The 27500-nt window shown below is 46.4% G+C and overlaps 1 protein-coding gene across 1 annotated transcript in view; it reads left to right on the top strand.

Moving 5' to 3' along the window:
- The window catches only part of LOC139376078 (reelin-like), a 278855-nt gene that overhangs the window by 110811 nt on the left and 140544 nt on the right, over nt 1–27500 (top strand). The window contains exon 3 of the mRNA XM_071118239.1: nt 8091–8229. Within this exon, the coding sequence (XP_070974340.1) occupies nt 8091–8229 (139 nt within the window). The remainder of the gene's footprint in view (nt 1–8090; nt 8230–27500) is intronic.

The following is a 27500-nucleotide window of genomic DNA, read 5'->3' as shown; positions in this document are numbered from 1 at the left end:
AACTACAGGCAATTTACTTCGGGCCTGAACTACAGGTAGTTTACTTTGTTCCTGAACTACAGGTAGTTTACTTTGGGCCTGAACTACAGGTAGTTTACTTTGTTCCTGAACCACAGGTAGATTACTTTGGGCCTGAACTACAGGTAGTTTACTTTGTTCCTGAACTACAGGTAGTTTACTTTGGGCCTGAACTACAGGTAGATTTATTTGGGCCTGAACTACAGGTAGTTTACTTTGGGCCTGAACTACAGGTAGTTTACTTTGGGCCTGAACTACAGGTAGTTTACTTTGGGCCTGAACTACAGGTAGTTTACCTTGGGCCTGAACTACAGGTAGTTTACTTTGGGCCTGAACTACAGGTAGTTTACTTTGGGCCTGAACTACAGGTAGTTTACTTTGGGCCTGAACTACAGGTAGTTTACTTTGGGCCTGAACTACAGGTAGTTTACTTTGGGCCTGAACTACAGGTAGTTTACTTTGGGCCTGAACTACAGGTAGTTTACTTTGGGCCTGAACTACAGGTAGTTTACTTTGGGCCTGAACTACAGGTAGTTTACTTTGGGCCTGAACTACAGGTAGTTTACTTTGGGCACGTAATTCAGGCGGAAATTGAGAAAAAAAGGGCCAGGATAAGGTAAGGGTAGGGGAATTGCTGTTACAAGAAAATGTTCAGAGTATGTAACATCTAGCACATTGAATCAGGTGATTCAATCCCTGGTCCTATCACTCTTAGAGTACTGTCCAGTTATATGGTCAATCCCTGGTCCCATCACACTTAGAGTACTGTCCAGTTATATGGTCAATCCCTGGTCCTATCACATTTAGAGTACTGTCCCTGGTCCCATCACACTTAGAGTACTGTCCAGTTATATGGTCAATCCCTGGTCCTATCACACTTAGAGTACTGTCCCTGGTCCCATCACACTTAGAGTACTGTCCAGTTATATGGTCAATCCCTGGTCCTATCACACTTAGAGTACTGTCCAGTTATATGGTCAATCCCTGGTCCTATCACACTTAGAGTACTGTCCCTGGTCCCATCACACTTAGAGTACTGTCCAGTTATATGGTCAATCCCTGGTCCTATCACACTTAGAGTACTGTCCCTGGTCCCATCACACTTAGAGTACTGTCCAGTTATATGGTCAATCCCTGGTCCTATCACACTTAGAGTACTGTCCAGTTATATGGTCAATCCCTGGTCCCATCACACTTAGAGTACTGTCCAGGTATATGGTCAATCCCTGGTCCTATCACACGTAGAGTACTGTCCAGTTATATAGTCAATCCCTGGTCCTATCACACTTAGAGTACTGTCTGGTTATATGGTCAATCCCTGGTCCTATCACACTTAGAGTACTGTCCCTGGTCCCATCACACTTAGAGTACTGTCCAGTTATATGGTCAATCCCTGGTCCTATCACACTTAGAGTACTGTCCAGTTATATGGTCAATCCCTGGTCCTATCACACTTAGAGTACTGTCCCTGGTCCCATCACACTTAGAGTACTGTCCAGTTATATGGTCTATCCATGGTCCTATCACACTTAGAGTACTGTCTGGTTATATGGTCAATCCCTGGTCCTATCACACTTAGAGTACTGTCCAGTTATATGGTCAATCCCTGGTCCTATCACACTTAGAGTACTGTCCCTGGTCCCATCACACTTAGAGTACTGTCCAGTTATATGGTCAATCCCTGGTCCTATCACACTTAGAGTACTGTCCGGTTATATGGTCTATCCCTGGTCCTATCACACTTAGAGTACTGTCCAGTTATATGGTCAATCCCTGGTCCTATCACACTTAGAGTACTGTCCCTGGTCCCATCACACTTAGAGTACTGTCCAGTTATATGGTCAATCCCTGGTCCTATCACACTTAGAGTGCTGTCCGGTTATATGGTCTATCCATGGTCCTATCACACTTAGAGTACTGCCCAGTTAAATGGTCTATCCATGGTCCTATCACACGTAGAGTACTGTCTGGTTAAGCTCAAAAACACTCTAAACAGGGCTGCCAGATTAGCTCTTCATTACTCAAAACAGGGCAGCCATATTAGCCCTTCATTGCTCAAAACAGGGCAGCCAGATTAGCTCTTCATTGCTCAAAACAGGGCAGCCAGATTTGCTCTTCATTGCTCAAAACAGGGCAGCCAGATTAGCTCTTCATTACTCAAAACAGGGCAGCCAGATTAGCCCTTCATTACTCAAAATAGGGCAGCCAGATTAGCTCTTAATTGCTCAAAACATGGCAGCCAGATTAGCTCTTCATTGCTCAAAACAGGGCAGCCAGATTAGCTCTTCATTGCTCAAAACAGTGCTGCCAGATTAGCTCTTCATTGCTCAAAACAGGGCAGCCAGATTAGCTCTTCATTGCTCAAAACAGGGCAGCCAGATTAGCTCTTCATTGCTCAAAACAGTGCAGCCAGATTAGCTCTTCATTGCTCAAAACAGGGCAGCCAGATTAGCTCTTCATTGCTCAAAACAGGGCAGCCAGATTAGCTCTTCATTGCTCAAAACAGGGCAGCCAGATTAGCTCTTCATTGCTCAAAACAGGGCAGCCAGATTAGCTCTTCATTGCTCAAGACATGGCAGCCAGATTAGCTCTTCATTGCTCAAAACAGGGCAGCCAGATTAGCTCTTCATTGCTCAAAACAGGGCAGCCAGATTAGCTCTTCATTGCTCAAAACAAAACAGGGCAGCCAGATTAGCTCTTCATTGCTCAAAACAGGGCAGCCAGATTAGCTCTTCATTGCTCAAAACAGGGCAGCCAGATTAGCTCTTCATTGCTCAAAACAGGGCAGCCAGATTAGCTCTTCATTGCTCGATCCGTATGAATATTATCCAAATGCTTCAGAATCTGTCATGGCTTCACGTTAGAAACAAATTACTATCTAGTCTTCAGATTTTTCAAAAAACCACAGCATTTTTCAGGCCAATTAGTACATACTAGCAACACGCATAACCACCAAACCAGACTGGCAAATTAAGGGCAGCTAAAACAACCCAAGCCAAGGACAAATTGCCTTAAATCTACAGTTTTATATAGAGCCATAGCTGAATGGAACTCTTTACCAATCCATATTTCTCAGGCAAAAAGTAAATTCATCTTCAATATTTTTTTTTTTTTTACAGCTGATGTGATAGACCATATGACTGGACAGGAAGTAGAAAGCATCAACTGGATGTTAAATGTGTTTCCTGTCAGGTATTTTATTTTGTCTGTATTGTCTAATCAAATCAAATCAAAGTTAATTTGTCACTTGCGCCGAATACAACAGGTGTAGGTAGACCTACAGTGACATGCTGAATACAACAGGTGTAGGTAGACCTTACAGTGACATGCTGAATACAACAGGTGTAGGTAGACCTTACAGTGACATGCTTACTTACAGGCTCTAACCAATAGTGCCAGAAAGGTATCAGGTGAACAATAGGTAAGTAAATAAATAAAACAACAGTAAAAAAACAGTGAAAATAACATTAGCGAGGTTATATACAGTTTGAGAGGCTATATACAGTAGTGAGGCTATATACAGTAGAGAGGCTATATACAGTAGTGAGGCTATATACAGTAGAGAGGCTATATACAGTAGAGAGGCTATATACAGTAGAGAGGCTATATAGGGTAGAGAGACTATATACAGTAGAGAGGCTATATACAGTAGAGAGGCTATATACAGTAGAGAGGCTATATAGGGTAGAGAGACTATATACAGTAGAGAGGTTATATACAGTAGAGAGGCTATATACAGTAGAGAGGTTATATACAGTAGAGAGGCTATATACAGTAGTGAGGCTAGATACAGTAGAGAGGCTATATACAGTAGTGAGGCTAGATACAGTAGAGAGGCTATATACAGTAGAGATACTATATACAGTAGAGAGGCTATATACAGTACAGAGGCTATATACAGTAGAGAGGCTATATACAGTAGAGAGGCTATATACAGTCGAGAGGCTATATACAGTAGAGAGGCTATATACAGTAGAGAGAATATATACAGTAGAGAGGCTATATACAGTAGAGGGGCTATATACAGTAGTGAGGCTATATACAGTAGAGAGGCTATATACAGTAGAGAGGCTATATACAGTAGAGAGGCTATATACAGCAGAGAGGCTATATACAGTAGAGAGGCTATATACAGTAGAGGGGCTATATACAGTAGAGAGGCTATATACAGTAGAGAGGCTATATACAGTAGAGGGGCTATATACAGTAGAGAGACTATATACAGTAGAGAGGCTATATACAGTAGAGGGGCTATATACAGTAGAGAGGCTATATACAGTAGAAAGGCTATATACAGTAGTGAGGCTATATACAGTATAGAGGCTATATACAGTAGAGAGGCTATATACAGTAGAGAGGCTATATACAGTAGCGAGGCTATATACAGTAGAGAGGCTATATACAGTAGAGAGGCTATATACAGTAGAGAGGCTACATACAGACACCGGTTAGTCGGACTGATTGAGGTAGTATGTACATGTAGATATGGGTAAAGTAACTATGCATCTACGATGGATAGAGAGTAGTGACATGCTGAATACAACAGGTGTAGGGAGACCTACAGTGACATGCTGAATACAACAGGTGTAGGTAGACCTTACAGTGACATGCTGAATACAACAGGTGTAGGTAGACCTTACAGTGACATGCTTACTTACAGGCTCTAACCAATAGTGCCAGAAAGGTATCAGGTGAACAATAGGTAAGTAAATAAATAAAACAACAGTAAAAAAACAGTGAAAATAACATTAGCGAGGTTATATACAGTTTGAGAGGCTATATACAGTAGTGAGGCTATATACAGTAGAGAGGCTATATACAGTAGAGAGGTTATATACAGTTTGAGAGGCTATATACAGTAGTGAGGCTATATACAGTAGAGAGGCTATATACAGTAGTGAGGCTATATACAGTAGAGAGGCTATATACAGTAGAGAGGCTATATACAGTAGAGAGGCTATATAGGGTAGAGAGACTATATACAGTAGAGAGGTTATATACAGTAGAGAGGCTATATACAGTAGAGAGGTTATATACAGTAGAGAGGCTATATACAGTAGTGAGGCTAGATACAGTAGAGAGGCTATATACAGTAGTGAGGCTAGATACAGTAGAGAGGCTATATACAGTAGAGATACTATATACAGTAGAGAGGCTATATACAGTACAGAGGCTATATACAGTAGAGAGGCTATATACAGTAGAGAGGCTATATACAGTCGAGAGGCTATATACAGTAGAGAGGCTATATACAGTAGAGAGAATATATACAGTAGAGAGGCTATATACAGTAGAGGGGCTATATACAGTAGTGAGGCTATATACAGTAGAGAGGCTATATACAGTAGAGAGGCTATATACAGTAGAGAGGCTATATACAGCAGAGAGGCTATATACAGTAGAGAGGCTATATACAGTAGAGGGGCTATATACAGTAGAGAGGCTATATACAGTAGAGAGGCTATATACAGTAGAGGGGCTATATACAGTAGAGAGACTATATACAGTAGAGAGGCTATATACAGTAGAGGGGCTATATACAGTAGAGAGGCTATATACAGTAGAAAGGCTATATACAGTAGTGAGGCTATATACAGTATAGAGGCTATATACAGTAGAGAGGCTATATACAGTAGAGAGGCTATATACAGTAGCGAGGCTATATACAGTAGAGAGGCTATATACAGTAGAGAGGCTATATACAGTAGAGAGGCTACATACAGACACCGGTTAGTCGGACTGATTGAGGTAGTATGTACATGTAGATATGGGTAAAGTAACTATGCATCTACGATGGATAGAGAGTAGCAGTAGCGTAAAGAGGGGTTGGTGGCCGGGTGGTGGGACACAATGCAGATCGCCTGGTTAGCCAATGTGCAGGGGCACTGGTTGGTCGGGCCAATTGAGGTAGTATGTACATGACTGTATAGTGACTATGCATCTATGATAAACAGAGAGTAGCAGCAGCGTAAAAAGAGGGCTGGGGGAGGGCACACAATGCAGATAGTCTGGTTAGCCATTTGATTACCTGTTCAGGAGTCTTATGGCTTGGGGGTAAAAACTGTTTAGAAGCCTTTTTGTCCTAGACTTGGCACTCCGGTACCGCTTGCCATGCGGTAGTAGAGAGAACAGTTTAGGGCCTTCCTCTGACACCGCCTGGTGTAGAGGTCCTGGATGGCAGGCAGCTTTGCCCCAGTGATGTACTGGGCCGTACGCACTACCCTCTGTAGTGACTTGAGGTCGGAGGCATAGTAGTTGACGTACCAGGCAGTGATACAACCATGCTCTCGATGTTGCAGCTGTAGAACCTTTTGAGAATCTGAGGACCCATGCCAAATATTTGATGTTTCCTGAGGGGGAATAGGCTTTGTCGTGCCCTCTTCACGACTGTCTTGGTGTGTTTGGACCATTCTAGTTTTTTGTTGATGTGGACACCAAGGAACTTGAAGCTCTCAACCTGCTCCACTACAGCCCCCTCGATGAGAATGGGGGCGTGCTCGGTCCTCCTTTTCCTGTAGTCCACAAACATCTCCTTAGTCTTGGTTACGTTAGGGATAGGTTGTTATTCCACCCGGCCAGGTCTCTGACCTCCTCCCTATAGGCTGTCTCGTCGTTGTCGGTGATCAGGCCTACCACTGTTGTGTCGTCTGCAAACTTAATGATGGTGTTGGAGTCGTGTCTGGCCATGCAGTCGTGGGGGAACAAGGAGTACAGGAGGGGACTGAGCACGCATCCCTGGGGAGCTCCAGTGTTGAATGTTTGTGAAGTCTTATTTGTGGTTGTTGGTAACGTCTTGTTAACTGGTGTTGAACCTGGTTTCTAATGGCACCCTATTCCCTACAAAGTGCACTACTTTGACCAGAGCCTATGGGAAAGTAGTTCACTATGCAGGGAATAGGGTGCCATTTGAGATCCAAACTTAGTCTCTCCTCTGTGTGGCTACTGGCCAAGCACCAGTCCTCCAGCCTGATGAAGACCTTGGGTCGAAACATGGCACTCAGTAAACTGTGGGAGTTTTATTCTTTCATGACTTTAATCCTGTGTGGCTCAGGTCTTTGTTCTGAAACAGAACAAACGGAAAGAAAATGTGTTGTCATGTAAATCCCCTCTTAGGTAGTCATAGCATAATCTCATCGGTGACATACTAAAATGTTTTGTGAATTGACGCCACTCGAAATGAAAATGCTCTCACTAACTCTCTCTCCCTCCCCCCTGTCTCTCCTCCCCTCTCTCTCTCTCTCTCTCCTCCTCCCATCTCTCTCCTCCCCCCTCTCTCTCCTCCGCCTCTCTCCTCCTCTCTCTCTCCTCCTCCCCTCTCGCTCTCTCTCCTCCTCCCATCTCTCTCCTCGTCCCTTCTCTTTCCTCGTCCACTCTCTCTCCTCCGCCTCTGTCCTCCCCCCTCTCTCTTCCTTACTTCTCTCTCCTCCTCTCTCTATCTCCTCCCACTCTCTCTACTCCTTCCCTCTCTATCCTCCCCCTCTCTCCCCTCCTCCCCTCTCTCCTCCTCCCGTCTCTCAAATCCGTCCCTCTCTCTACTCCTCCCTTCTCTCTCCTCTCCTTCTCTCTCCTCCCCTCTCTATCCTCCCCCCTCTCTCTCCCCTCCTCCCCTCTCTCTCCTCCTCCTGTCTCTCCCCTCCTCCCCTCTCTCTCCTTCTCCCTTCTCTCTCCTCTCCTTCTCTCTCTTTCCCTCTCTCTCTCCACCCCCTCTCCCCTCCCTCTCCTCCCTCTCTCTCCTCTCCTCCCCTCTCTCTCCTCCCCCTCTCCCCTCCCTCTCCTCCCCCTCTCTCTACTCCTCCCCTCTCTCTACTCCCCCTCTCTCCCCTCCTCCCGTCTCTCCCCTCCCCCCTCTCTCTCCTCCTCCCTTATCTCGCCTCTCCCCTCCTCTCCTCTCTCCCCTCCTCTCCTCTCTCTACTCCTCCCCCCTCTCCCCACCTCCTCTCTCTCGCCTCTCCCTCTCACCCCCTCCTCCTCTCTCTCCTCCCCCTCCCCCTCTCCCCTCCTCCCGTCTCTCCCTTCCTCCCCTCTCCTCTCCTCCTGTCTCTCCCCTCCTCCCCTCTCTCTCCTCCTCCCAGGTGTTATACCAGAGCAGCATCAGTTTGGGACTCAGTTTGTATGTAGTGTTGTGACGTCTCACGTCAGCCACCAGCCTTTGACGAGTCTCAGCTTCGTCTGGATTGCTCCTCCTCCAGGCACCGGCTGTGTCAACTTCCTGTAAGTATCAACATACCACTATGTGTGTGTGTGTGTGTGTGTGTGTGTGTGTGTGTGTATTTGATCAAAAGCTACTCAAGTCCAAGCACCTTGTGTGAGTACTCCTACAATTCCACTTGTCCTCTCTCTTTCTCTCTTTCTGTCTCTTTCTGTCTCTCTCTCTCTCTCTCTCTCTCTCTCTCTCTCTCTCTTTTCTGTCTCTCAATTCAATTCAATTCAATTCAAGGGCTTTATTGGCATGGGAAACGTGTTAACATTGCCAAAGCAAGTGAGGTAGATAATATATATAAAGTGAATATATAAAGTGAAATAAACAATAAAAATTAACAGTAAACATTACACATACAGAAGTTTCAAAACAATAAATACATTACAAATGTCATATTATATATATATATACAGTGTTTTAACAATGTACGAATGGTTAAAGGACACAAGATAAAATAAATAGGCATAAATATGGGTTGTATTTATGTAACAGTATAATTTTAGACCGTCCCCTCGCCCATACCCGGGCGCGAACCAGGGACCCTCTGCACACATCAACAACAGTCACCCACGAAGCATCGTTACCCATCGCTCCACAAAAGCCGCGGCCCTTGCAGAGCAAGGGGAACCACTACTTCAAGGTCTCAGAGCAAGTGACGTCACTGATTGAAACGCTATTTAGCGCACACCGCTAACTAAGCTAGCCGTTTCACATCCGTTACACTCACCCCCCTTTTGACCTCCTCCTTTTCCGCAGCAACCAGTGATCCGGGTCACGGCACCAATGTAACAGTATCATTTTAGACCGTCCCCTCGCCCATACCCGGGCGCGAACCAGGGACCCTCTGCACACATCAACAACAGTCACCCACGAAGCATCGTTACCCATCGCTCCACAAAAGCCGCGGCCCTTGCAGAGCAAGGGGAACCACTACTTCAAGGTCTCAGAGCAAGTGACGTCACTGATTGAAACGCTATTTAGCGCACACCGCTAACTAAGCTAGCCGTTTCACATCCGTTACACTCACCCCCCTTTTGACCTCCTCCTTTTCCGCAGCAACCAGTGATCCGGGTCACGGCACCAATGTAACAGTATCATTTTAGACTGTCCCCTCGCCCATACCCGGGCGCGAACCAGGGACCCTCTGCACACATCAACAACAGTCACCCACGAAGCATCGTTACCCATCGCTCCACAAAAGCCGCGGCCCTTGCAGAGCAAGGGGAACCTCTACTTCAAGGTCTCAGAGCAAGTGACGTCACTGATTGAAACGCTATTTAGCGCACAGCGCTAACTAAGCTAGCCGTTTCACATCCGTTACACTCACCCCCCTTTTGACCTCCTCCTTTTCCGCAGCAACCAGTGATCCGGGTCACGGCACCAATGTAACAGTATCATTTTAGACCGTCCCCTCGCCCATACCCGGGCGCGAACCAGGGACCCTCTGCACACATCAACAACAGTCACCCACGAAGCATCGTTACCCATCGCTCCACAAAAGCCGCGGCCCTTGCAGAGCAAGGGGAACCACTACTTCAAGGTCTCAGAGCAAGTGACGTCACTGATTGAAACGCTATTTAGCGCACACCGCTAACTAAGCTAGCCGTTTCACATCCGTTACACTCACCCCCCTTTTGACCTCCTCCTTTTCCGCAGCAACCAGTGATCCGGGTCACGGCACCAATGTAACAGTATCATTTTAGACCGTCCCCTCGCCCATACCCGGGCGCGAACCAGGGACCCTCTGCACACATCAACAACAGTCACCCACGAAGCATCGTTACCCATCGCTCCACAAAAGCCGCGGCCCTTGCAGAGCAAGGGGAACCACTACTTCAAGGTCTCAGAGCAAGTGACGTCACTGATTGAAACGCTATTTAGCGCACACCGCTAACTAAGCTAGCCGTTTCACATCCGTTACACTCACCCCCCTTTTGACCTCCTCCTTTTCCGCAGCAACCAGTGATCCGGGTCACGGCACCAATGTAACAGTATCATTTTAGACTGTCCCCTCGCCCATACCCGGGCGCGAACCAGGGACCCTCTGCACACATCAACAACAGTCACCCACGAAGCATCGTTACCCATCGCTCCACAAAAGCCGCGGCCCTTGCAGAGCAAGGGGAACCACTACTTCAAGGTCTCAGAGCAAGTGACGTCACTGATTGAAACGCTATTTAGCGCACACCGCTAACTAAGCTAGCCGTTTCACATCCGTTACACTCACCCCCCTTTTGACCTCCTCCTTTTCCGCAGCAACCAGTGATCCGGGTCACGGCACCAATGTAACAGTATCATTTTAGACCGTCCCCTCGCCCATACCCGGGCGCGAACCAGGGACCCTCTGCACACATCAACAACAGTCACCCACGAAGCATCGTTACCCATCGCTCCACAAAAGCCGCGGCCCTTGCAGAGCAAGGGGAACCACTACTTCAAGGTCTCAGAGCAAGTGACGTCACTGATTGAAACGCTATTTAGCGCACACCGCTAACTAAGCTAGCCGTTTCACATCCGTTACACTCACCCCCCTTTTGACCTCCTCCTTTTCCGCAGCAACCAGTGATCCGGGTCACGGCACCAATGTAACAGTATCATTTTAGACCGTCCCCTCGCCCATACCCGGGCGCGAACCAGGGACCCTCTGCACACATCAACAACAGTCACCCACGAAGCATCGTTACCCATCGCTCCACAAAAGCCGCGGCCCTTGCAGAGCAAGGGGAACCACTACTTCAAGGTCTCAGAGCAAGTGACGTCACTGATTGAAACGCTATTTAGCGCACACCGCTAACTAAGCTAGCCGTTTCACATCCGTTACACTCACCCCCCTTTTGACCTCCTCCTTTTCCGCAGCAACCAGTGATCCGGGTCACGGCACCAATGTAACAGTATCATTTTAGACCGTCCCCTCGCCCATACCCGGGCGCGAACCAGGGACCCTCTGCACACATCAACAACAGTCACCCACGAAGCATCGTTACCCATCGCTCCACAAAAGCCGCGGCCCTTGCAGAGCAAGGGGAACAACTACTTCAAGGTCTCAGAGCAAGTGACGTCACTGATTGAAACGCTATTCAGCGCACACCACCGCTAACTAGCTAGCAGTTTCACATCTGTTACATTTACAATGGTGTTTGGTCTTCACTGGTTGCCCTTTTCTCGTGGCAACAGGTAACAAATCTTGCTGCTGTGATGGCACACTGTGGAATTTCACCCAGTAGATATGGGAGTTTATAAAAAAAAAAAAGTTAATCTCTCTCTCTCACTCTCTTTCTGTCTCTCTCTCTCTTTCTGTTTCTCTCTATCCCTCTTTCTCTCTCTCTCTCTCTATCTCTCTCTCCCTTCCCACCTCTCTCCCTCCCCACCTCTCTCCAAGGCCTTTACTCTCTCTAAGCGGTATAATTTACAGCCACACAGCAAATGAGTTTCCTCCACAGTAACACCTCACAGACACTTCATCAGCCATCTGTCTGATACTGTAGGTCTGTCTGTCTGTCTGATGGCAATCTGTTGACAGCAGGAACACACATACAATATTGCCCATAAAACTGTTACTGGCTTTCATATTAATGCAGAGGGAGCATTTCAGCTCCAGGCTTGTGATGAAGGACACAGGGTTGGCCAATCCTGGGCTTTATTTCATAGCAGTCATGGACGCAGCGAATCACTGACCTTTGGAGAGGGTAAAGGGGTGGGGTTGTTGTTCAGGAGGACAGCGGTGTTTAGGTAACGTATTGCCGCAGGATAGTGGTGGTTGGATGGGATACCTTCTGAACAAATAGTAGAAGACACGCACACACACACACACACACACACACACACACACACACACACACACACACACACACACACACACACACACACACACACACACACACACACACACACACACACACACACACACACACACACACACACACACACACACACACACACACACACACACACACACGAGGACTCATCTGGTCTGATGAAACCAAAATATAACTGTTTGGCCATAATGACCATCATTATGTTTGGAGGAAAAAGGGGGAGGCTTGCAAGCCGAAGAACACCATCCCAACCGGGAAGCACAGGGGTGGCAGCATCATGTTCTGGGGGTGCTTTGCTGCAGGAGGGACTGGTGCACTTCATAAAATAGATGGCATCATGAGGTTGGAAAAGTATGTGGCTATATTGAAGCAACATCTCAAGACATTAGTCAGGAAGTTAAAGTTTGGTCGCAAATGGGTCTCCCAAATGGACAATGACCCCAAGCATACTTCCAAAGTTGTGGCATAATAGCTTAAGAACAACAAAGTCAAGGTATTGGAGTGGCCATCACAAAGCCCTAACCTCAATCCTATAGAAGATTTGTGGGCAGAACTGAAAAAGTGTGTGCGAGCAAGGAGGCCTGCAAACCTGACTCAGTTACACCAGCTCTGTCAGGAGGAATGGGCCAAATTCACCCAACTTATTGTGGGAAGCTTGTGAAAGGCTACACAAAACGTTTGACCCAAGGTAAACAATTTAAAGGCAATGCTACAAAATACTAATTGGGTGTATGTAAACTTCTGACAAAGTGGGAATGTGATGAAAGAAATAAAAGCTGAAATAAATCATTCTCTTGACTATTATTCTGACATTTCACATTCTTAAAATAAAGTGGTGATCCTTACTGACCTAAGACAGGGAATTTTTACTAGGATTAAATGTCAGGAATTGTAAAAACTGACTTTAAATGTATTTGGCTAAGGTGTATGTAAACTTTTGAATTCAACTGTAAATCTCAGCCACTGCTCAGTGTCTGTCTGTCTGTCTGTCTGTCTGTCTGTCTGTCTGTCTGTCTGTTTGCCTACCTGCCTGTCTGTCTGTCTGTCTGCCTGTCTGTCTCTAACTCTAAACTTTGTAGTTATGTTTCTTTGACTTTGCTAACGAAGGGTTATTGAAATATCTCTCCTCCTCCTCTTCTGGCCCTCTCCAGTAACAGCTGCTGATTGCATTTTGACTGATTATTGTTACCAAGCTGTAAATCACCAACAAGTGTGGAGGGAGGTAGGAAAAAGAGAGAGGGATGAAACAGAGAGAGAGAGAGGGAAAATCACAGACAGAGAAACATTTATAAAGACAGTGGGAGAGGGAGATGGGAATGAAAAGGCCAGCTGAGTCAGCTAGCCCACGGTAAAGGTAGGTTTAGGAGGGAAATAGTGAGACATCACAGTTTGACACCTAACCTTTCACTATACTACTAATCCACTAGGTAGGTCACTACTACTGGAGTTAGGTCACTACTACTGGAGTTAGGTCACTACTACTGGAGATAGATCACTACTACTGGAGTTAGGTCACTACTACTGGAGTTAGTAGGTCACTACTACTGGAGATAGATCACTACTACTGGAGTTAGTAGGTCACTACTACTGGAGTTAGTAGGTCTCTACTACTGGAGTTAGTAGGTCACTACTACTGGAGTTAGTTCACTACTACTGGAGTTAGTAGGTCACTACTACTGGAGATAGATCACTACTACTGGAGTTAGGTCACTACTACTGGAGTTAGGTCACTACTACTGGAGTTAGGTCACTACTACTGGAGTTAGGTCACTACTACTGGAGTTAGTTCACTACTACTGGAGTTAGTTCACTACTACTGGAGTTAGGTCACTACTACTGGAGTTAGGTCACTACTACTGGAGTTAGTAGGTCTCTACTACTGGAGTTAGGTCACTACTACTGGAGTTAGGTCACTACTACTGGAGTTAGGTCACTACTACTGGAGTTAGTAGGTCTCTACTACTGGAGTTAGGTCACTACTACTGGAGTTAGGTCACTACTACTGGAGTTAGGTCACTACTACTGGAGTTAGGTCACTACTACTGGAGTTAGGTCACTACTACTGGAGTTAGGTCACTACTACTGGAGTTAGTTCACTACTACTGGAGTTAGTTCACTACTACTGGAGTTAGGTCACTACTACTGGAGTTAGGTCACTACTACTGGAGTTAGAGCACTACTACTGGAGTTAGTTCACTACTACTGGAGTTAGTAGGTCACTACTACTGGAGTTAGTTCACTACTACTGGAGTTAGGTCACTACTACTGGAGTTAGGTCACTACTACTGGAGTTAGTAGGTCTCTACTACTGGAGTTAGTAAGTCACTACTACTGGAGTTAGGTCACTACTACTGGAGTTAGGTCACTACTACTGGAGTTAGGTCACTACTACTGGAGTTAGGTCACTACTACTGGAGTTAGTAGGTCACTACTACTGGAGTTAGTAAGTCACTACTACTGGAGTTAGGTCACTACTACTGGAGTTAGGTCACTACTACTGGAGTTAGGTCACTACTACTGGAGTTAGTAGGTCTCTACTACTGGAGTTAGTTGATCACTACTACTGGAGTTAGTAGGTCACTACTACTGGAGTTAGTAGGTCTCTACTACTGGAGTTAGTAAGTCACTACTACTGGAGTTAGTAAGTCACTACTACTGGAGTTAGTAGGTCTCTACTACTGGAGTTAGATCACTACTACTGGAGTTAGATCACTACTACTGGAGTTAGTAGGTCACTACTACTGGAGTTAGTAGGTCTCTACTACTGGAGTTAGATCACTACTACTGGAGTTAGTAGGTCACTACTACTGGAGTTAGTAGGTCTCTACTACTGGAGTTAGTAGATCACTACTACTGGAGTTAGGTCACTACTACTGGAGTTAGTAGGTCACTACTACTGGAGATAGATCACTACTACTGGAGTTAGGTCACTACTACTGGAGTTAGTAGGTCACTACTACTGGAGTTAGTAGGTCACTACTACTGGAGTTAGTAGGTCACTACTACTGGAGTTAGTAGGTCACTACTACTGGAGTTAGATCACTACTACTGGAGTTAGTAGGTCACTACTACTGGAGTTAGTAGGTCACTACTACTGGAGTTAGTTGATCACTACTACTGGAGTTAGTAGGTCTCTACTACTGGAGTTAGTAGGTCACTACTACTGGAGTTAGTTGATCACTACTACTGGAGTTAGTAGGTCTCTACTACTGGAGTTAGTAGGTCACTACTACTGGAGTTAGTAGGTCACTACTACTGGAGTTAGTAGGTCACTACTACTGGAGTTAGTTGATCACTACTACTGGAGTTAGATCACTACTACTGGAGATAGTAGGTCACTACTACTGGAGTTAGTAGGTCACTACTACTGGAGTTAGTTGATCACTACTACTGGAGTTAGATCACTACTACTGGAGTTAGTAGGTCACTACTACTGGAGTTAGTAGGTCACTACTACTGGAGTTAGTAGGTCACTTCTACTGGAGTTAGTAGGTCTCTACTACTGGAGTTAGTAGGTCTCTACTACTGGAGTTAGTAGGTCACTACTACTAGAGCTGGGTCACTACTACTAGAGTTAGTAGGTCAATATTACTAGAGTTAGTAGGTCACTACTACTAGAGTTAGTTCACTACTACTGGAGTTAGTTCACTACTACTGGAGTTAGGTCACTACTACTGGAGTTAGTAGTTCTCTACTACTGGAGTTAGTAGGTCTCTACTACTGGAGTTAGTAGGTCACTACTTCTGGAGTTAGTAGGTCACTACTACTGGAGTTAGGTCACTACTACTGGAGTTAGGTCACTACTACTGGAGTTAGTAGGTCACTTCTACTGGAGTTAGTAGGTCACTACTACTGGAGTTAGTAGGTCACTTCTACTGGAGTTAGTAGGTCTCTACTACTGGAGTTAGTAGGTCACTACTACTGGAGTTAGTAGGTCACTACTACTGGAGTTAGTTCACTACTACTGGAGTTAGGTCACTACTACTGGAGTTAGTAGGTCACTTCTACTGGAGTTAGTTCACTATTACTGGAGTTAGTAGGTCACTACTACTGGAGTTAGTAGGTCACTACTTCTTGAGTTAGTTCACTACTACTGGAGTTAGTAGGTCACTACTACTGGAGTTAGGTCACTACTACTGGAGTTAGTAGGTCACTACTACTGGAGTTAGTAGGTCACTACTACTGGAGTTAGTTGATCACTACTACTGGAGTTAGATCACTACTACTGGAGTTAGTAGGTCACTACTACTGGAGTTAGATCACTACTACTGGAGTTAGGTCACTACTACTGGAGTTAGTAGGTCACTACTACTGGAGATAGATCACTACTACTGGAGTTAGTTGGTCACTACTACTGGAGTTAGTAGGTCACTACTTCTGGAGTTAGATCACTACTTCTGGAGTTAGATCACTACTACTGGAGTTAGTAGGTCACTACTACTGGAGTTAGTAGGTCACTTCTACTGGAGTTAGTAGGTCACTACTACTGGAGTTAGTAGGTCACTACTACTGGAGTTAGTAGGTCACTACTACTGGAGTTAGTTGATCACTACTACTGGAGTTAGTAGGTCACTACTACTGGAGTTAGTAGGTCACTACTACTGGAGTTAGTAGGTCACTACTACTGGAGTTAGTAGGTCACTACTACTGGAGTTAGTAGGTCACTACTACTGGAGTTAGTAGGTCTCTACTACTGGAGTTAGATCACTACTACTGGAGTTAGATCACTACTACTGGAGTTAGTAGGTCACTACTACTGGAGTTAGGTCACTACTACTGGAGTTAGTAGGTCTCTACTACTGGAGTTAGTTCACTATTACTGGAGTTAGTAGGTCACTACTACTGGAGTTAGTAGGTCACTACTACTGGAGTTAGTTCACTACTGCTGGAGTTAGTAGGTCTCTACTACTGGAGTTAGGTCAATACACTATTACTGTGTGTGTGTGTGTGTGTGTGTGTGTGTGTGTGTGTGTGTGTGTGTGTGTGTGTGTGTGTGTGTGTGTATGTGTGTGTGTGTGTGTGCGTGCTCCTTGAGCGTGTAGGATGATTTCCAGGTGGTCTGTTTGTGCAAGTGTCTGATTTCTCTCAGTGAAATTAGGCAACACAACAAAACCCCTAATGGTTACACACACACACACACACACACACACACACACACACACACACACACACACACACACACACACACACACACACACACACACACACACACACACACACAGTAATAGTGTATTGACCTAACTCCAGTAGTAGTGACCTCTAATGGTTACACACACACACACACACACACACACACACACACACACACAGAGAGAGAGAGGGAAATATACACTCGCTCTCTGCAGAACACATCTAGGCAGCTGTTAGGATGGAGATTGCATTAATGACTGCATGCGTGACTCGCTCCCAAAGTTCTCCCTGGGGAGAGGAGTTTATGTGATGGCATGCTGTGTGTGGTATGTGTGTGTGTGTGTGTGTGTGTAGGCCTGTGCAATTGGACAGTTGTGGTTGTGCTACCTGTATTTTGTCACAGATCAGACACATTTTTTTAATAAATGAGAAGTAGAATTAGAGGGGGAAGGCAGACGTACACACACACACACACACACACACACACACACATACACACACACACACACACACAGTCATTTGTCTCGTTAGCACTAATTGAAAAGGAATGAAGCCCAGTCTGTAATTATACTGCTGGTGCTGATGATTCTGCTGCCATCTGTTACGTCCCATCAGGGACAGGGTCGTATTCAGTTAGAACTAAACGACACTTCATGTTATCTCTAGGACCCTTTGGATGATAAATCAGAGCAAGATTTCAGAATGTAAGAAAAACGTTTCACCTTCAGAGGTGAATTTATCAAACCTCTCGCTGTGAAAAAAAGTGTTTTGTTTTTAGGAGCTCTCCTCAAACAATAGGATGGCATTTTTCGCAGTAATAGCTACTGTAAATTGGACAGTGCAGTTATATTAACAATAATTTAAGCTTTCAGCCGATATAAGACTGTATGTACCAACATTTGTTGTTTCTCTAAAGTCTGCGATCCTGACACAAGGAGCTGGATGATCGACAACTGTCCCTGTTGACAGAACGCCGATCCCTATAACACCTTCAGTCTCCAATCCTTTATCTGATCTTCCCTGTTTTAGATTTGCTCCACTTTTTGCTTTGCTTCCTGTGTTTATGTTTGGTGTGGGCTTTTATTTTGTTTGCCTCTCCTTGGACAGATCAGATGGGTGCTCATGGTGGGTGTCTTTTAGATTACAGTTGTTGTTGCTAGTCAACTTTCAGTGGACACCCCCATGAAGTGTCTTTCAGAGCCCCTCCTAAAACCTGTTTCAGCTATCACTACTACTAGGACAGCTATCACTACTACTAGGACAGCTATCACTACTACTAGGACAGCTATCACTACTACTAGGGCAGCTATCACTACTACTAGGACAGCTATCACTACTACTAGGACAGCTATCACTACTACTAGGACAGCTATCGCTACTACTAGGACAGCTATCGCTACTACTAGGACAGCTATCGCTACTACTAGGACAGCTATCGCTACTACTTGGATAGCTATCGCTACTACTAGGACAGCTATCGCTACTACTAGGACAGCTATCGCTACTACTAGGACAGCTATCGTTACTACTAGGACAGCTATCACTACTACTAGGACAGCTATCACTACTACTCGGACAGCTATCACTACTACTAGGACAGCTATCACTACTACTAGGACAGCTATCACTACTACTAGGACAGCTATCACTACTACTAGGACAGCTATCACTACTACTAGGACAGCTATCACTACTACTAGGACAGCTATCACTACTACTAGGACAGCTATCGCTACTACTAGGACAGCTATCGCTACTACTAGGACAGCTATCACTACTACTAGGCACAGTGGGCTAAATGTGTTGAGCAACAGGGACACAGTCTGTTTGTTTCTCAAAGTCCCAGTGCTGATCTGAGGCCAGGTATCTGAGAGGAACACGAAAAAGGCTAGGTATCTGAGAGGAACACGACAAAGGCCAGGTATATACTACCTCTTGTATTACGGTTGAAAACCCACAAAATGTTGCTGAGTTAAAGCAGTTCTGTGTGGAAGAGTTGACCAAAATTCCTCCACAGCGACGAGAGAGACTGATGAACAATGACAGGAAATCGTTTGGTAGCAGTCATTGCAGCTGAAAGGTGGCACAACCAGTTATTGAGTGTAAACTTTGTTTATTAAATAATAAATTAAATAAGTATAAAAAAATATAAAAATGTGATTATTGATTCACTCGGGGTTCTCTTTATCTAATATTAGATTGTGGTTATAGATCTGATAACAAGTGTCAATAATACGCAAAACTATTTTTTTTAATAGAAAATCAGAAAGGGGGCAAATACTTTTTCACAGCTCTGTACTAACTCATGCCCTGGACATCTCATCAGGTCTAACCCTGACCCCTGACCCCTGAGCCCCATCCATTACACCGCACACAGTCTACCCGCACCTAACCAGACATGCACCACAGGGTCAAATCAATATCCGCATGCCCCCCTCCTGGGATTCTAACCTCAGCTGTATGACATATCACACACCTGCTGTTAGAGTCTGGATCATTATCAACGCTTGATGAAATAGGACCATGAGATTAAAAAAAGGAAGGTAGGTTGACATCAATTAAACTGGCACTATAAAATGAAATGGTACTATACTCTAGGGAGAAGGGGCTGTGATTTTTTTCTCCCATATCTGTCTGTCTGTGGTCATATGTGTTCTGTCTTTACCTGATTGTCAAAGATAAATATTGCAAGTCATCACACCTCCATGTCCTTTACATCTCTTGCTAGTGCTCTTCAGATAGGTACCCTCTCTATCTCTCCCACCCCTCTCATTCTCCCTCTCTCCATTTCTCTCTCCTCCCTCTCTATCTCTTTCTCTCTCTCTCTCTCTCTCTCGCTCTCTCTCTCTATCTCTTACTCTCTCAATTCAATTCAATTCAAGGGGTTTATCTTTGTTTGACTTAGTCTTTTTGGTTATTGCCAGTTAGAGTTACATAATTGAATAAACAGAGAGGGAGACTATAAACTTGGAAGGCTGGATTGAACCCCAGACTGAGATGGGAGTGTTCCACTCCACTATAAATGTTGTTTTCTCTCTCTCTCTCTCTGTCTCTCTGTCTCTCTCTGTCTCTCTCTCTCTCTCTCTCTCTCTCTCTGCCTCTGTCTCTCTGAGAGGTCTCTCTCCCTCTCCCTCTCCCTCTCTCTCTCTCTATATATATATATATATATATATATATATTCAATTCAAGGGGCTTTATTGGCATGGGAAACATATGTTAACATTGCCAAAGCAAGTGAGGTAGATAATATACAAAAGTGAAATAAACAATACAAATGAACAGTATATATATATTTACATACATAGTTAACATACACTTAGGTTGGAGTCATTAAACCTCGTTTTTCAAACACTCCACAAATGTCTTGTTAACAAACTATAGTTTTGGCAAGTCGGTTAGGACATCTACTTTGTGCATGACACAAGTAGTTTTTCCAAAAACGATTATTTCACTTATAATTCACTGTATCACAATTCCAGTGGGTCAGAAGTTTACATACACTAAGTTGACTGTGCCTTTAAACAGCGTGGAAAATTCCAGAAAATTATGTCATGGCTTTATAAGCTTCTGATAGGCTAATTGACATCATCTGAATCAATTGGAGGTGTAACTGTGGATGTATTGCAAGTCCTACCTTCAAACTCACTTTGCTTGTCATCAAAAATCAAAAGAAATCAGCCAAGACCTCAGAAAAATAATTGTAGACCTCCACAAGGCTGGTTCATCATTGGGAGCAATTTCCAAATGCCTGAAGGTACCACGTTCATCTGTACAAACAATAGTACGCAAGTATAAATACCATGGGACCACGCAGCCGTCATACCGCTCAGGAAGGAGACGCGCTCTGTCTCCTAGAGATGAACGTACTTTGGTGTGAAAAGTGCATATCAATCCCAGAACAACAGCAAAGGACCTTGTGAAGATGCTGGAGGAAACAGGTACAAAAGTATCTATATCCACAGTAAAACAAGTCCTGAAATAACCTGAAAAGCCGCTCAGTAAAGAAGAAGCCACTGCTCCAAAACCTAAAAAAGCCAGACTATGGTTTGCAACTGCACATGGGGACAAATATTGTACATTTTGGAGAAATGTTCTCTGGTCTGATAAAACAAAAATGGAACTATTTGGCCAAAATTACCATTGTTGTGTTTGGAGGAAAAATAGGGAGGCTTGCAAGCTGAAGAACACCATCCCTACTGTGAAGCATGGGGGTGGCAGCATCATGTTGTGGTGGTGCTTTGCTCCAGGAGGGACTGGTGCACGTCACAAAATAGATGGCTACATGAGAGAGGAAAATTATGTGGATATATTGAAACAACATCTCAAGACATGTCAGCAAGTTAAAGCTTGGTCACAAATGGGTCTTCCAAATGGACAATGACCCCAAGCATACTTCCAAAGTTGTGGTAAAATAGCTTAAGGACAACAAAGTCAAGGTATTGGAGTGGCCATCACAAAGCCCCGACCTCAATTCTGTAGAAAATGTGTGGGCAGAACTGAAAAAGCGTGTGCGAGCAAGCAGGCCTACAAACTTGACTCAGTTACACCAGCTCTGTCAGGAGGAATGGGCCAAAATTCACCCAACTTATTGTGGGAAGCTTGTGGAAGGCTACCTGAAACGTTTGACCCAAGTTAAACAATTTAAAGGCAATGCTACCAAATACTAATTGAGTTTATGTAAACTTCTGACCCCCTGGAAATGTGATGAAAGAAATAAAAGCTGAAATAAATCATTCTCTCTACTATTATTCTGACATTTGACATTCTTAAAATAAAGTGGTGATCCTAACTGACCTAAGACAGGGAATTTTTACTAGGATTAGTTGTCAAGTATCTATATCCACAGTAAAACGAGTCCTGAAATAACCTGAAAAGCCGCTCAGTAAAGAAGAAGCCACTGCTCCAAAACCTAAAAAAGCCAGACTATGGTTTGCAACTGCACATGGGGACAAATATTGTACATTTTGGAGAAATGTTCTCTGGTCTGATAAAACAAAAATGGAACTATTTGGCCAAAATTACCATTGTTGTGTTTGGAGGAAAAATAGGGAGGCTTGCAAGCTGAAGAACACCATCCCTACTGTGAAGCATGGGGGTGGCAGCATCATGTTGTGGTGGTGCTTTGCTCCAGGAGGGACTGGTGCACGTCACAAAATAGATGGCTACATGAGAGAGGAAAATGATGTGGATATATTGAAACAACATCTCAAGACATGTCAGCAAGTTAAAGCTTGGTCACAAATGGGTCTTCCAAATGGACAATGACCCCAAGCATACTTCCAAAGTTGTGGTAAAATAGCTTAAGGACAACAAAGTCAAGGTATTGGAGTGGCCATCACAAAGCCCCGACCTCAATTCTGTAGAAAATGTGTGGGCAGAACTGAAAAAGCGTGTGCGAGCAAGCAGGCCTACAAACTTGACTCAGTTACACCAGCTCTGTCAGGAGGAATGGGCCAAAATTCACCCAACTTATTGTGGGAAGCTTGTGGAAGGCTACCTGAAACGTTTGACCCAAGTTAAACAATTTAAAGGCAATGCTACCAAATACTAATTGAGTTTATGTAAACTTCTGACCCCCTGGAAATGTGATGAAAGAAATAAAAGCTGAAATAAATCATTCTCTCTACTATTATTCTGACATTTGACATTCTTAAAATAAAGTGGTGATCCTAACTGACCTAAGACAGGGAATTTTTACTAGGATTAGTTGTCAAGAATTGTGAAAAACTGAGTTTAAATGTATTTGGCTAAGGTGTATGTAAACTGCAGACTTCAACTGTATATCTTTCTCTCTTTCTCTCTCTCTTATACTCTCTCTATACCTTTCTCTCTCTCTCTATCTCTCTATCTGCCTTTCCTGTTCCTCTCTATCTCTCTCTCTCTCCCTTCTCTCTCCCTCTCTCCCTTCTCTCTCCCTCTCTCATTTCTCTCTCCCTCTCTCCTTTCTCTCTCCCTCTCTATCTCTCTCTATCCTTCTCTCTCCCTCTCTCCCTTCTCTCTCCCTTCTCTCTCCCTTCTCTCTTCCTCTCTCCCTTCTCTCCCCCTCTCTCCCTTCTCTCTCCCTTCTCTCATCCTTGTCTCTCCATTCTCTCTCCCTTCTCTCTCTATTTCTCTCTCTCTCTCATTACTCTATTCTCTGAATACACCACAATCACAGCTGGTCCTCCACATGGAAGATCAATCAGACAATTACACTGTGTTTGTGTGCCAAATTATACCATATCCCTATATAGTGCACTACTTTTGACCAGGGCCCATAGGGTACTGTATTGGAAGTAGGGTTAAAGAATGGATACAAACAGATCTGGCACTCGTCCCTTCTGTAATTCACCATATTGATCAAGATTACCAACAGGATGCAGAGAGAGAGTGAGCTGTAAGACCAAAATGAGCTTTTAATTGTAATTGGGAAATGTATGAAGGGACGTGTCCTGGGGCATTAAGAGGAGAAGAGTAGAGAGCAGAGGAGACGAGATGTGTACTGGGGCCTGGAGAGGAGAGGAGAAGAGTACTGGGGCCTGAAGAGGAGAGGAGAAGAGTACTGGAGCCTGAAGAGGAGAAGAGTAGAGAGCAGAGGAGACGAGATGTGTACTGGGGCCTGGAGAGGAGAGGAGAAGAGTACTGGGGCCTGAAGAGGAGAGGAGAAGAGTACTGGAGCCTGAAGAGGAGAAGAGTAGAGAGCAGAGGAGACGAGATGTGTACTGGGGCCTGGAGAGGAGAGGAGAAGAGTACTGGGGACTGAAGAGGAGAGGAGAAGAGTACTGGGGCCTGAAGAGGAGAAGAGTAGAGAGCAGAGGAGACGAGATGTGTACTGGGGCCTGAAGAGGAGAAGAGTGGAGAGCAGGGGAGACAAGATGTGCACTGGGGCCTGGAGAGGAGATGTGCACTGGGGCCTGGAGAGGAGATGTGCACTGGGGCCTGGAGAGGAGATGTGCACTGGGGCCTGGAGAGGAGATGTGCACTGGGGCCTGGAGAGGAGATGTGCACTGGGGCCTGGAGAGGAGATGTGTACTGGGGTCTGGAGAGGAGATGTGTACTTGGGCCTGGAGAGGAGACGTGTACTGGGACCTGTAGAGGAGAAGAGTGGAGAGGAGAGGAGATGTGTACTTGGGCCTAGAGAGGAGAGGAAATATGTACTGGGGCCTGGAGAGGAGATGTGTACTGGGGCCTGAAGAGTGGAGAGGAGAGGAGACATGTACTGGGGCCTGGAGAGGAGAAGAGTGGAGAGGAGAGGAGAGGAGATGTGTACTGGGGCCTGTAGAGGAGAGGAGACTTGTACAGGGGCCTAGAGAGGAGACTTGTACAGGGGCCTAGAGAGGAGACTTGTACAGGGGCGTAGAGAGGAGAGGAGACTTGTACTGGGGCTTGTAGAGGAGAGGAGAGGAAATATGTACTGGGGCCTGTAGAGGAGAGGAGAGGCGATTTGTACTGGACCCTGGAGAGGAGACTTGTACTTGGGGCCTGGAGAGGAGACTTGTACTGGGGCCTGTAGAGGAGAGGAGACTTGTACAGGGGCCTAGAGATTAGACTTGTACAGGGGCCTGTAGATGAGAGGAGAGGAGAGGAGAGGAGAGGAGAGGAGAGGAGAGGAGAGGAGACTTGTACTGGGCCCTGGAGAGGAGACTAGTACAGGGGCCTGTAGAGGAGAGGAGACTTGTACTGAGCCCTGGAGAGGAGAGGAGACTTGTACTGGGGCCTGGAGAGGAGAGGAGAGGAGAGGAGAGGAGAGGAGAGGAGAGGAGAGGATACTTGTACTGGGGCCTGGAGAGGAGACTTGTACTGGGGCCTGTAGAGGAGAGGAGACTTGTACTTGGCCCTGGAGAGGAGAGGAGAGGAGAGGAGAGGAGAGGCGACTTGTACTGGGCCCTGGAGAGGAGACTTGTACAGGGGCCTGTAGAGGAGAGGCGACTTGTACTGCGGCCTGGAGAAGAGAGGAGACTTGTACTGGTCCCTGGAGAGGAGACTTGTACAGGGAACTGTAGAGGAGAGGAGACTTGTACTGGGGCCTGGAGAGGAGAGGAGAGAAGAGGAGAGGAGAGGAGAGGAGAGGAGATGAGACTTGTACTGGTGCCTGGAGAGGAGAGGAGAGGAGAGGAGAGGAGAGGAGAGGAGAGGAGAGGAAGCTTGTCCTGGGATTTGGAGAGGAGAGGAGAGGAGAGGAGAGGAGAGGAGAGGAGAGGAGAGGAGAGGAGAGGAGAGGAGAGGAGAGGATAAGAGAGGAGAGGAGAGGAGAGTAAACGTGTCCTGGGGTTTGGAGAGGAGTGGAGGCTACTGAAGCCCTGCGGAGAAGTGGTCATGTCTGTGTATATACGTGTATGTAAATGAATGGTGTGTGAATGCATTTTGTAGACTCAACATTAAGGTAGTAGTAGTTATATATAAGTACACAGCATCTGTGGTGCATGCGGGTAGTGTGTGTGTGTGTGTGTGTGTGTGTGTGTGTGTGTGTGTGTGTGTGTGTGTGTGTGTGTGTGTGTGTGTGTGTGTGTGTGTGTGTGTGTGTGTGTGTGTGTGTGTGTGTGTGTGCGTGCGTGCGTGCATGCGTGCGTTGTTAGCGAGTAGCTGTCAGATAGGCTCCTGAGGGGTTCTCATACCCGACAGGAACATGTAATCAAACAAGAGACTGGATATTACACACTAACGCCTCAGGGACGTGAATGACAGCATGTCTGTCTGCATGTATGTTAGTGCCCGTAGATGTGTGTCTGTGGTGGGGGGGTAGTGTAATGGTATGCTAGTGCCCATAGATGTGTGTCTGTGGTGGTGGTGGTGGTGGAGGGGGGGGTAGTGTAATGGTATGTTTTGTCTCCTTGTTTGTTTGACAGCTGAAAGACAGAGAGATCAGGGAGACAATGCTGTCCTCTCCATCTCCCTCCCTCCCTCCTCTCCATCCCCTCCCTCCCTCCTCTCCATCCCCTCCCTCCTCTCCATCTCCCCCCTCCCTCCTCTCCATCTCCCCCCTCCCTCCTCTCCATCTCCCCCCTCCCTCCTCTCCATCCCCTCCCTCCTCACCATCTCCCCCTCCCTCCTCTCCATCCCATCCCTCCTCTCCATCTCCCTCGCTCCTCTCCATCCCCTCCCTCCTCTCATCTCCCTCCCTCCTCTCCATCCCCTCCCTCCTCTCCATCCCCCTCCCTCCTCTCCACCCCCCTCCCTCCTCTCATCTCCCTCCCTCCTCTCATTCCCCTCCCTCCTCTCCATCCCCTCCCTCCTCTCCATCTCCTCCCTCCTCTCCATCCCCCTCCCTCCTCTCCATCCCCTCCCTCCCTCCTCTCCATCTCCCTCCCTCCTCTCCATTCCCCTCCCTCCTCTCCATCTCCCTCCCTCCTCTTTTCCCCCTCCCTCCTTTCCATCTCCCTCCCTCCTCTCCATATCCCTACCTCACTCCTCTCCATCCCCTCCCTCCTCTCATCTCCCTCCCTCCTCTCATTCCCCTCCCTCCTCTCCATCCCCCTCCCTCCTCTCCATCCCCCTCTCTCCTCTCTATCTCCCTCCCTCCTCTCCATCCCCTCCTTCCTCTCATCTCCCTCCCTCCTCTCATTCCCCTCCCTCCTCTTCATCCCCCTCCCTCCTCTCAATCCCCTCCCTCCTCTCCATCCCCCTCTCTCCTCTCCATCCCCCTCCCTCCTCTCCATCTTCCTCCCTCCTCTTCATCCCCCTCCCTCCTCTCCATCCCCCTCCCTCCCTCCTCTCCATCTCCCTCCCTCCTCTCTTCCCCCTCCCTCCTTTCCATCTCCCTCCCTCCTCTCCATCTCCCTACCTCCCTCCTCTCCATCCCCTCCCTCCTCTCATCTCCCTCCCTCCTCTCATTCCCCTCCCTCCTCTCCATTCCCCTCCCTCCTCTCATTCCCCTCCCTCCTCTCCATCTCCCTCCCTCCTCTCCATCCCCCTCCCTCCTCTCATTCCCCTCCCTCCTCACATCCCCCTCCCTCCTCTCCATCCCCCTCTTTCCCTTCCTCCTCTCCATCTCCCTACCTCGCTCCTCAAATCTACCTCCCTCCTCTCATCTCCCTCCTCCTCTCATTCCCCTCCCTCCTCTCATTCCACTCCCATCCTCACAATCCCCTCCCTCCTCTCCATCTCCCTCCCTCCTCTCCATCTCCCTCCCTTCTCTCATCTCCCTCCCTCCTCTCATTCCCCTCTTTCCCTTCCTCCTCTCCATCTCCCTACCTCGCTCCTCAAATCTACCTCCCTCCTCTCATCTCCCTCCTCCTCTCATTCCCCTCCCTCCTCTCATTCCACTCCCATCCTCACAATCCCCTCCCTCCTCTCCATCTCCCTCCCTTCTCTCATCTCCCTCCCTCCTCTCATTCCCCTCTTTCCCTTCCTCCTCTCCA

The sequence above is a fragment of the Oncorhynchus clarkii genome, chromosome 2, assembly GCF_045791955.1.
Source record: "Oncorhynchus clarkii lewisi isolate Uvic-CL-2024 chromosome 2, UVic_Ocla_1.0, whole genome shotgun sequence".
In the NCBI taxonomy this organism is placed as follows: Eukaryota; Metazoa; Chordata; class Actinopteri; order Salmoniformes; family Salmonidae; genus Oncorhynchus; species Oncorhynchus clarkii.
This window is presented reverse-complemented; position numbering and strand designations above follow the sequence as displayed.